General features: G+C 42.0%; 2 protein-coding genes across 3 annotated transcripts; one reads left to right on the top strand and one right to left on the bottom strand.

Moving 5' to 3' along the window:
* LOC109630087 (zona pellucida-like domain-containing protein 1) lies at positions 1 to 3,905 on the top strand. 2 transcript variants are annotated; one of them, XM_020088097.2, is made up of 11 exons: positions 1 to 19; positions 304 to 414; positions 1,016 to 1,242; positions 1,326 to 1,516; positions 1,605 to 1,677; positions 1,766 to 1,863; positions 1,998 to 2,081; positions 2,167 to 2,338; positions 3,000 to 3,099; positions 3,216 to 3,239; positions 3,320 to 3,905. In XM_020088097.2, exons 2-11 carry the CDS (start codon positions 321 to 323, stop codon positions 3,472 to 3,474), a joined length of 1,218 nt encoding a protein of 405 aa, XP_019943656.2. In that variant the 5' UTR covers positions 1 to 19; positions 304 to 320; the 3' UTR covers positions 3,475 to 3,905. The 2 variants fall into 2 exon arrangements, with proteins under 2 accessions (XP_019943656.2, XP_069391014.1); XM_069534913.1 differs by lacking the exon at positions 1 to 19 and having other exon boundaries at positions 312 to 414; positions 988 to 1,242.
* Positions 3,895 to 5,508, bottom strand: LOC109630006 (apolipoprotein A-IV). The gene is made up of 3 exons (XM_020088005.2): positions 5,310 to 5,508; positions 5,139 to 5,232; positions 3,895 to 5,056 (listed from the first exon to the last, which is right to left on the bottom strand). The coding sequence occupies exons 1-3, from the start codon at positions 5,356 to 5,358 to the stop codon at positions 4,183 to 4,185; spliced, it is 1,017 nt and encodes a 338-aa protein (XP_019943564.2). The 5' UTR covers positions 5,359 to 5,508; the 3' UTR covers positions 3,895 to 4,182.
* Positions 5,509 to 12,160: the final 6,652 nt, after the last annotated feature.

Below are 12,160 nucleotides of genomic sequence, written 5' to 3'. Positions count from 1 at the left end.
CTGCTCAGGTACCAGCAAGGTAAGACACTCCTCAGGTGGCTCTTCAGGTCTCTGTTTAAAATGATGCACTGATTTTAAATCACATTATTTTATGAATTTGTGCAAAATTGAAAGATCAACTAAACAAAAACTTATAACATAATTTGATACTGACAGGCTCTCATAAAATCATACATTTAACCAAATCATCTTTTTTTCAATCATCACCAGCATTTTGGCACATTTACATATTAATTATATATAAGTGTAATGTCATTGTTTTTTATTGTTGATGTCGTTATTTTTTTCTCCATATGAATACAGGACTAATTTCAATCAGCATGGCCCTTTATCTTCGTCTCCCCCTGGTGGTTGTACTCCTGCATCCTGCTCTCTGTCTCTACAACTGCTCCTCTGAGTATGAAAGGACACCAGGTGGGTTCACTATGCTTTTCATTGTGTCTGATCATTTTCTTGTATGTAAGCATCCTGCACAAATTTTTCAAATGTATCTATAAGGATATACCACCATTTTGAGGGGGGCTCTTAATTTATTTCACAATCACTTACACATAACATAAAGTTATCAAAACAGAAACGTAGAGAAAACTCCCCAGAAGTAAGTAATTTTAGTAACTTTTTCCTGCGTTTTAAATGTTTTAAATCTCACTTCATTGCAGCAACAGGAGGATTCATTTTTCTGAAAGCAGTTCTACACTTTAATCCTGAAATGCCCAAGTCTCTATGACTTGAAAAAAAGTTATTCAAAAATATCTTGTACTTTTTTTTTAGATTTGGTGGTTTCACAATTTCCGAAGGGGATGGTCCCAATGGATCGGGCATAGTCACATTAGTGGAGATAGAACCAACTTCCAAGTCTCTATGATGTTCAGAAAGAAAGTTATTGAAGAATATCTTCATCTCCAATGGGTATTCATCCCTAACCCTAACCCTAACCCTCGATGCAACCCTAACCCTAATTGCAACCCTAACCCATATTCACCATAGGGTTTGGGTTTCTCTGTCTCTTTCACAGACAGCTCAGACTTGGTGGTCGACTGTGGAACCAACATGATAACCCTGGAGATCAACCTGTGCACAGCTCAGTGGGCAGGCTTCAATACCACAAACCTGGCTCTGAATGGGGCCCACAACAACACAGAGTGTATGGGCTCTGTCGACACCAGCGTGGCCCCCCCAGTCATCCGTTACCATCTCCCTGTCAACCACAGTCTGGATAACTCCTGTCGCCATTCTCTGCAGGTCAGGAAGATGCTGAATTATGTTGACAGGGATGATATATAAGAAACCCATGTGATACTTGTGTCTTTTTTCGTCTCGATCAGATTGTGGACAAGACCCCGGACCCCAACGGCCCCTTCGCCAGCTTCCAAAACATCCAGGCAGTTATCATCACAGGCTTCATTGACACACCCAGATCCGACCAGGGGCTGATCAGTTACGCCACAGACCTCTACTATCATTTCTCCTGCAGCTACCCACTGGAGTACCTCATGAACAACACACAGATTGTGGCGTGAGTAATTATAGGAACAAGTACTTTGTGCGATTGTTTAGACAAGTAGATTTTAAATTACATTTTGACCTTTTCCGTGAATTTCTAGCTCCTCTGTCTCGGTGGCGACCAACGATAACAATGGAACTTTCATTGATGCACTAGAAATGGCTGTTTTTAATGTAAGTATACAAGCTGGTTTCAACTTATTTAAATGCATTCAAGAGCTGTGGGTCTTCTTTTGTTTCACTGTACAACTTAATTCTCCAGGACTCAGACTACATCCACCCGTTAGTGATGCCTTCAGTAGGACTCCAACTGCGAACCAGGATCTATGTGGAGGTGAAGGCCGTTAACCTCACAGGAAAGTAAGTGAAGTCCAGTTGGATGAGGGGATGCTGCTGGTAAACAAGTTTATCAGAAAACAAATATTGATGTCAAAGTGAGCACAGTGTATTCTTGTGTCAAAAAGTACATCATTGGCTCACTGTCCTGTTTTCAGTTTCCATGTCCTGCTGGATCACTGCTTCAGTACTCCCACTGCTTACAACATGTCGCACAGCGAGCAGCACAACTTCTTCGTCGGGTACAGAAGCACACACCATCAGCACAAATACGGCTTTCGAATGGTTGTTTTGAAATATAAACGGAGTAAATCTGCTCTCCACCAGCTGTTCAGTGGACCAGAGGACGTCCGTGACAGACAATGGTCTTTCCAAGGTTGCCAGGTTCAACTTTGAGGCCTTCCGCTTCGTACAGCACCGGGACCAGGCAAAGTCCAGCATCTATCTGCACTGCATACTGAGACTCTGTGAGCCCAGCAAATGTCAAACGCTGGTGTCTGTAAGTTGAATCAAGAACACTATTTAAAAAAAATACTTACATTTTGAGAGTTGAAGGGTCCATGTTCAAATCCTGGCATGTTCTCCCTGTTTGTGTGTGTGTGTGCATCTGTTCTCCAGATGCTCTTGCTCTCTCTCACAGCCCAAACACATGCTGATTGTGTTTGGTTTAACTGGAAACTCAAAACTGAGTGTAAATGATTGTTTGTCTCTGCATGTTGACCCAGTGGCTTTGGCTCAGAAGGTAGAACGGGTCATCCAATAACCGGAATAACAGTGGTTTAATGCCTGGCTGAGGTGTCCCTGGGCAAGACTCTAAACCCAAAATTGCCCCTGATGGCTCTGCTGTGATGTGTGATACAGAAAGTCATGCACATAGAATGTGTGTGAATGGTTTAATGGCAAAACTGTACTATGAAGCGCTTTGAGTGATTATCAAGACTAGAAATGTGCAATAAAATAAATACAGGCCAATTACCTGCCATATGCTGGCGACCTGTCCAAAGTGTACCCCACCGCTCGTCCAATGTCAGCTGGGACTGGCTCTAGCTCCCGCAACCCTCAAAGGATGAACGGTATAGATATTGGATGGATGGATTACTTAAAACTTAAAATGTACAGTTTTAAACTATGTGACATAGACATAACTTATTGTTTTTCAGGCCTGCAACAACAGAGGAAAAAGATCTGTGACTCCTTTTGGAAAAGAAAGCAGCGAATCGGCCACTGTTTCAGTCGGACCTCTTTACACTGCTCCAGAAGGTATGAGCTGTTTATATATATATATATATTATATTTTATTTAAAAATATTCTAGGATTATTGAACAATAGCACAGATATAACCCTTTTCCATGACTCTCATCTTCCCCCTCCAAAGGCAGGCCATATGCAGCGGCCTACAGTGAGTACGCTTGATTCCCATCATACATCCATATTGAAATATTTGGTTTACTTTCCATTAACCCTCCCTGTCTGCGTCAGGTAATGACATGGCATCAGAGAAAGATGACGTGGACGTGACGGGCCTGGTGGTCGGGGTGGTGTTTGGCTCAGCGGCTGCTGCTCTGCTGGTTCTGGGCGGCTGGTTTGTCCTGAAGAAATTTTACTGGGCGGGAGGATTATGTGCCTTCGATTGACAGATTGACCAGCAAATTGTCTTTGCCTTGTCACCTCAAACCTCATAATGCGCTGATTGTGATTTTTAACTAATAACCACATGTCATTGTCAGATGAATATAACAATTTAATACTCAGGTTTCTTTTTATACTCACTGCATCTGCATTCAATAGCTGTTTACTGATAATGAAGGAAGAGTTAAGCCTGAACTATGTGTAAAAACCTTAAACTTTACAATGGACGGAACTAAAGAGCAGTTATTTTTATATTTTATAACAGTATAGATTTGATAATTTCTTTGAGTTTGCAAACTGTTTTTTTCTTCAACTGTATAAATGTCATTGGGAATCTTGGACAGGATTTTGACTGCGTTGCTTACATGCAAAATTGATTATTGAATATATTATTTGTAAAATTTTGAAATAAAGGTTACATTCAGTTCATTTTACACTCAGTGGTTGATTGTTTAATTTAAAAAATAACAATAGGTAATTTGTATCAGCAATAACTTTACACTCCACACACAGCATCTTCTCACTTGGTACAGTAAACACAAACTGACACACTCCTTCACATCCAGAATGAAACATATACATCAATCACATCCATACATTCATAAATATTTACATGCTACTTACTTGGCTGGTACAGTGACAAACGAAAACAAAAATCATGTACAAGAATCATTTGAAATGGACCATGTTAACTAATATTTAAATAATAATGCTCAGGGGTCTGTCACAACAGAGTGCACAATGTCGTGGATCAGAGCCGAGAGTTTAACAGAGAAGTCCTCCTGCAGAGAGCCAGCAGGGTGCGTGGATGAGGAGGAGGAGGAGGAGGAAGAGGAGGGAGACAGGCTGGAGGATCTCTGCTCCTCCAGCTCCTGAAACAACTTCTCCATCTGGATCTGAAACACTTGGCTCACCGAGGCAGCCTTCTGGCAGAACCGCTCCACACTGGCTGTCACTTCAGCTCTAGAAGGTTCTGAGGTTTCCAGCAGAGCAGCGAGCTCTTCTTTAAGAGCACCCACCATGATCTGTGTCTCCACCCTCAGTGAACTCGCTTCCTGTCCCAACCTGGAGCTCAACACCTGCCAGACGTCTGACCTGGCTGCGTCCTCCTCGTTAGCAGTGATCTCTGTGAAACGTCCAATCACCTCAGCAGTTTTACTATGGAGGTCAGTGATGACATTGGCCAGCTTAGAACTGCTGCGGTCCAGGGCTTGTGTCATCAAGTGGAAGGCTTCCTGATGGCGATCCGCACTGCTGGCCTCTGTCTGGGCATCTGCTGTATCCAGGTCCTGCAAGTAGAGGCTCAGCTGGCCGCACAGCTCTTCGGTGTTGCTACTGATGGAGCTGTGGAGCTGCTGGGTGAGAGGAGCCAGGAGCTCCCTCATGCTGGCCAGGGGGGAGCTGAGGTGGGCTGGAGATGGGGACAACCTCTCCTGCAGCTCGGCCAACTCTTGGCGCAGACGAGTACGCAGACGCTCTGACTCCATGATGAGTTTGCGCTGCATCTCCTCTGCCATAGGGTTTGTGTTGTGGTCATCCTCCTGGTTGTAAAGGCTGCTGCTGTCCAGGTGACTTTTGTAGAGATTACTTTGTAAAGACAAAAGGAAACATGTCTAGAAAATGAACACAGTCATTTCAGATTTTGAAACGGTACATTTGATCAACTTACTCCACATCCTTTGTGAGGTTTGTCTTGTCATGAGCCTGGTTTGATTTCGAATCAGTCAAGGTTGCTTCCCTGGTGTCACGGTGCAGTGGGTACGCTATACACAAACAATACGAGTTTTTAAATCACTTCAAAGTAAAGCATAGGAAATAACATTTGATGACTAATATATACCTGAAATTGTCAAGAATGACAGGGTGAAGATCACAGCTTTTCGATGCATTTTTATATTTCTATGGAGAGAAATACACAAGAATTTTCACACTAGAACAAACAAGCTACTGAATACTGAAAAGTCCCTTCTCAGCCTCAGACGAGAAGATCAATATGTGAACGAGTGTCTGGTCGTCACCTGACGATCAGAGATCTGCAGGGAGAAGTCTCCTTTCGTCTGACTTATAAAGGTCCTTGTTATCAGAGCGGCTGCCCAAACTCTGCCTGTGTCAACAGTCAACACGTGGAGGGTCACACTGATGACAGGACACAACACACACACACACACACACACACACACACACACACACACACACACACACACACACACACACACACACACACTGCTGAACACTTGTAAAACCTAACAGCAATTTTTTGAGATAAAGTTTCAAAGGGAGAAAGTACCATGATAACCAGTGTCATAGAGCAACAGTAAAAAAATGCTGCAATTAGAAGAGAATACTGTCTACGTATGTACGCTCACAATGTGCATAAGACATTTGGTATTTGGATTTCTGCCCTTTAACCATCAAAGCCCCACTTTTCCAGGCACCACAATTATATGATTTTTTTATAATTGGGTCACCTGGTCACTGTTGTGGCTTTTTATTGCAAGATGAGGAGTACGTATTCAGTTTTGGATCATCTCATCGAGTTTTGATTATCATTGCTTGTTTTGGATGCTTGGAAATCAACAGTTTACACAGTGTTTGTGCTGTCAGAGCAGAACAGGTCAAACCAGCCATGGTCAAAAATTGTTGATTATACTAAACTTTTAAACTTTTTTTTCCTTGAAAAAAAACAAAGAATAACAATTTACATGAAAACTTAAGCTGCATTTTTTCATGTAATTATTCCATAGCTGGTTATACGACAGCTACCCAATTCCAATCTTCTTCTTATATAATTAATTATAATTGTTATTAATAATCTAATAATGCTGTTTTACATTTGTAAATGTGGACGTTTTTTTACTCCAACCAATGACATGGATATGTGTGAAAGTTGAACTCTCTGATTAGGTAAGGTGCCAGTCGTCAATGCAGGATCATAGTTCATGGCTGCCATGAAGAAATATGTAGGTTATTCCAGTTATCCAAAGTCCAACATTCATTTCAATACAATAACAGTGTTGAGTGAGTGAGTCATTGGTTACTATACATATTTTTGCCATGGATTGTTTTTTGTGAAGCACTTTGTAACCTTGTTTACATAAGTGCTATACAAATAAAGTTATTATTATTATTATTATTATTATTATTATTACATAAAGACAGAGATGGTTAACGCTTGACCGTTGAACAGTTCACATACAATAACATACTGTGTGTGCTCACAGAAGACTGTGATAAACACTGAAGAAGATATAAGTTTAACTCTTAATGGGCATGACTGGATGGCTCATAACATTTGACATCTTATGAGAATAGAACTAGCTCCCCTGTTTCATTTCAATGTGGAGCTAAAGCTAATACTTTTATCTTTATAATAATATATAAATACTTTTAAATAGGTTTTTATGAGTCAGAGCAGCTCACAGGTTGTGGGCCCCTCAATCCCCGGCAGTATTTTATTTTGCTTTCTGCCGGATTGCAAGCTAGAATCAATAAGTAAACACAAATGCACAACAGTATTCAGTATGTGTTCATCAAACTGGTTCGTTCACAAGTGGATTGGAAAGTTGCAGGTATGCCTCACATAAACACAGGGACTATATCAGAGCAGATATCTGAGTCAGTCTCTGTGTGTGACGCACACAGTCCTGATAGTCTCCTCTCAAGCAAAGCTGTGTTGATGTACACTTGAAAGCCAAATCATTAATCAGTTTCATGGTAGAATTGAGAAGAACAAATGCTGCAATGTGATCCGGCAGCACCAGGCGACCATACTCTCTGCTTTCACTGCTGCTCTCCACCAGTGACCAGTCCCACTCACTGTCACTGTCACCTTACCTCACAGGACTCATAAATCATTCAGCGCTCCATTGAAAGTTGTGCAGACTAACAAGCCTGCTTCTTAGAGTCTACCAACAGGCACATCAGGTTATGTGTGCACAACTACAGCAGGACTGGAGAAGGTTTATCAAGGTACTCAATTAGATTCAGCATCTCCATACTTTCCTGGCTATGGCCAAAACAAAGAGGCTGTTTAAAGATCCTGGATGATATGATTTCTCCTTCAATTTGACATAGAGCTCTGTGTCTCACTCACCTGCCCTGTACTTCAGCAGGTGGACAACATAATAATGCAAAGGACTTGCAGATGCAACAGTTTCAGGTGTTGGTGGTGGATGTTTGCTTCTGTGCTGCAAACTCTGGCTCATGGAAACAACTTCAGTCAACATAACCAGGAGAGGCCCTGCAAGCCAGGTAGACTATAATATTTCATATATATATAATGACAAAAATGGTCTGCATATATTCCCCTGCTTTCAATATGGTGTAGATTTAACCCATAGAGGTGATACTAAAAAATTACACTCCACCAGCTACTGACTCATACTGTAAATGTTTGAGGGAAGCCTTTTGAAATGAATCAGTACATTTTTATATGTATTTATATGCTTCAGAATTGACTGGTGAGTCAAAAAAAGACAATCAAATACTGTGCAGGTTTTAAAAGCTAAAGACAATATTGAATAAATAAAAGGGGAAATTGAATTGAGTAGTAGTCTTATAACACTGAACTATGTTTAGATGTTCATTTTTCTTGTAAGTTTGGTTTGAATGACTTATTCGAAACCATAAATATGGGGTGAAATGTCATGATTGACAGCTCTCTACTGCGTAAACTCTGGCTCCAAATCCGTGATATTTTTCTTTTCTTTTCTTTCTTTCTTTTTGTTCCACATGCGTAAGATGGCAGCCTTTGTACCGGGCGAGAAGCATCTTCTCTGTGCAGCGTGTAAAATGAAATGAAGTAAAAAGTTGGTGATTGGAGTAAATGTTAGATGGACAGGAAGGGGAAGTGATGGGGAGATGGGATGTGTCACCACCATCAGGATGCCGCCATTATTGTTTCTGTTAGGTTTCTACTGCCCAGCGGAGAACTCCACACCACTCCCCTGTCCTAAGGGAACCTACGGGCTGACTGCTGATGCTGTGTCTCTAGACAGCTGTCTGCAGTGTCCCCCTCACCACTACTGTCCTAGACCAGGGTTGTCCACCTCCCTGCTGTGTGGTCCTGTGGCTCAGCAGCCTCTCTCTGGACAGGACACCTGCATCTGCCCGGGGGAGGGACAGAGTTTTCAGGTGACAGTGTCTTCACATGATAGTAACCCAGTGCAACATGTACAGTGTGTTCCCTGTGGTGTGTTTATGTGAACGTGCTTTTATATCAGCACAACCATTGACCCACTTCCTTCTTTGTCCTGTGGACACCTGGTTTAATCTATAAACCCAAAGAATAACTCGGCATTTTCAAACCCATGATTGTTATTTTGCGTGTCGCCTTTGAGTCCTGAGTCTTCACTATCAGTAACTTTAGATGGAACAATCTGTAGCCACAAGCTGAAAGAGCTCGAGGTTAAGTTACCTCGCAGCAGTGTATCATTTTCTACTCTGCTGAAGCATGAGTGAGCTCTGAGTCCTCCACTCATCAGCTCATCATGGGGAGAGTGAGATTTTGTTGCATGAGTGTTGGTGTGAGAACGAATGTCAAAGGAATAAGTGATGAAAGAGAGGCAGGAAGGAAAACACATGAGAGAATCAATAAAGGAAGTGAATGAAAAAGCAATGATTAGAAAGACGAATGAGTGAATGAATAAATGAATGAATGAAGGAAGGAAGGAATAAGATGTGGTTTGAAGAGTAGGTGAATGAATGACAGATAACGACTGTGACCCGTACATATCGTTACCCAACAGTATCTGAACCCTGCTGCCTTTCTCTGCAGACCAGTGATGGACAATGTCAATGTACCATTGGCTACCAGCCTACTAACAATGGAGGAGGGTGTGTACACAAACTGTACGATGTCTGCAGAGACGGAAAAACACGCACGCAGTATGGAGACTGCCTGAACAGACATCAGTGGTCACTTCATTGCAGACAGCAGGTTAAGCTTTACGCAATCAGGTCACACACAGACTTACACACAACATAGTGCACATGAAAAGTAGAGCAAAGGTCAATGACACTGATCGACACCTGACCAGAAACTCATCCCGATTGAATTAGAAGCTGATTAGATTGTAAACTGAATTGTGTTTCTCACAAGACAAGAGCTCAGACCTCCGCCTTGGCCCAACAGTCCCTTAAAATTCAAGAAGCAAGAAATTTTGCACACTCATAAATATCAGTCCCTTAAAAGTCCAGTGTGTAAGATTTAGGTGATCTATTGTCAGAAATTTAATGTAGAATAATCCTCATGATGTTTTCACTAGTTCGTTTCATCTAAATTGTATGAATTGTAGTTTTCTTCAACCCAGAACAGGCCCTTTATATTTAAATACGTTATAATAACACTGAGGGGGTCCTCTCTACAGAGGCCGCCATGTTTTTTGTATCAGTCCACACTGGACAAACTAAACACCTTTTGAGTTTTTATGACAACTGAAGCTACCACAGGTTCTTTTTCATGTTTGGAACGGGAAGGTGAGGGGTGTCAGCTGCAACATGCAACTTCAAGACTAGATAGTCTGATATTTTTTCCATCAAGATTCATTAATCATTCAATGAGGAATAAAGGAAAATGTAAAACAAATGCCCTACCCTGTAATGGTAAATAAAGTACAAAAAAAAGTCCTGGATTCTTCCCTGACCCAGCATATTGTATCCTCCCACCAAGTTACTGCTAAAAAATGAACAAACAAACGAAAAAGAAAACCTGGTAAATATACAAAAAGGGGAAAATGAGCACACTCTACATGTCCTTGACCTTTTCAACAAGAACCTGACAATAATTTATAATTCCAGGTTGTATTAGTTCCACCTAATATTGACCATAAACTGCCTCTTGGGACAGGATAGCAAGGCCTTCACTGTTGCTGATGCACTGTTTATTTTTGTCACTGTTCTGCGTAGTAGCCTTTGGTTCAAAAACCTTTCACCCAGTTTCACACTCAAACTGAGGAACTGCTGATAATACTGCCAGTTTCATATATATCTGGTCCAAGCAAAGAAAAAATATATTTGCCAGGTTTCAAAAAGTAATCAGAGTTGACTAATAAAGCATTTTGCTGATATTTGCTTTGCACGGGTTAGTTACTGTTTACTCACTTACTGCAGGTGTGTCCGTCTGCAGAGGACTACCAGGGCTACGATGGAGAATTGGGTCTGTGTATTTGCAGAGAGCCTCCAGGACGAGCTGCGTGCGGTGGCCTGTGCAGGAGCAGGCCGGCCACTGAGCTGCAGCTCTGTTGCCAGTCCAGCGGAGAAATGGAGCTGGTGTGGAGCTATGACAGCAAGGTGTACATCACCACATATATAACACCACATAACCAACATTTAGTCACAAAAGGAAAGAAACAGAAAAGAAAAATGCCTTTATATAATGGTATTTTGAACCAAAAAAGGGTCCTTCAATAAAGAATGGAAGGAAGAGTCAAAGACAGAAAGAAATCACTGCAGGAAGATAAAATAGAAGCAAGATGAGGAAACCAAAGGAACAAAAAATGCAGCAAAAATAAGAAATGAGAAAGAAATAAGAAACAGAGGAAGCAAAGAAGAAATTAAGGAATAGAGGAAGAAGGAAGGAAGGGAGGAGGGAAGGAAGTAAGGAAAAAGGAAGGAATGAATGAAAAGGACCAAGGACCGAAAGTAGGAAGTAGGGAGAGAAGGAAGGAAGGAAGGGAGGAAGGGAGGAAGAAAAGGAAGGAGGGAAGGAAGGAAGGAAGGAGGAATGGCACATTCACAATAAAGTGTTGATTATTCCCAGTGAAACTGTCTCAGTATAAACATAATGAATTATGTGAGCTACCTGCACAATGCAGACAAAGCAGCTTAAACCTGAACACAGTGTTGTTTGTATTGCAGCAGCATTGAAAGTGTGTAGCAGTGACCTATATATGGTAAACACTGTTATTGTGCGCGTGCAGGTGTCGGCCGTCTCAGGCAGCATTCTGGAGACAGCTTTCAAACAGTGGGACTCCCAGGGGACTCTGCAGTGCAGCAGCCGTCTCGACTCCCTGCGTCCTGTCTACATTGTTCTGACGACAGGTGGAGAGACGCACATTCAGACGTGCACACACATACACACACACTGTCACACACTCAATGGCTTTTTATCCTGCCATTGATTTCTTTGTCATCCTCTCTGTTTGTTCTGTCGCTCTGCAGACGCAGGATTCCTCGGCCTCCTGAGTGGCCTCCCAGAGGAAGTTCAGCGACTGTTTCCTGTCAGCACTCAGCGGGACCCCAGCAGCTCGGCCGGTTTGTCACATTGTCTCATCATTAAAACACAAAACAATAAGGAATGTATGAATCAATGCAAACTTACGAATAATCACTGGATTATTGAAGGTCTCATATATTTGACATTTAGAGGAGGACTTTCTGCAGGAGGACACCAGAGGAGGAGAAATGAATTCCAGCAGGACAAGGGTAAACAAGAGAGATACGAAGGAAGACATGAGAGGAGTTACTGGAGTTCTAAACCCGACAACATGTCTCCAGCTCGGCGACATTATATTGTTTACTGTCGACACAGGCCACTATCCTCTGTACGATATGTGAGTCAGGGCTAAAGCTCCTCATGTCCATTTAGTCTGATATGTGTTGTGTTTTCTATCTCGCCCTCATTCTTTACACCTGGTGTGTTTCAGAGACAGCCTGTACAACACCAACAGTGGCTTTGACTGGGGTGCGTTC

This window comes from Paralichthys olivaceus, chromosome 11 (assembly GCF_024713975.1).
Source record: "Paralichthys olivaceus isolate ysfri-2021 chromosome 11, ASM2471397v2, whole genome shotgun sequence".
NCBI classification, from domain to species: Eukaryota; Metazoa; Chordata; class Actinopteri; order Pleuronectiformes; family Paralichthyidae; genus Paralichthys; species Paralichthys olivaceus.
Note: the sequence above shows the minus strand (reverse complement) of the source record. Positions and strands in the feature narration are given on the sequence as shown.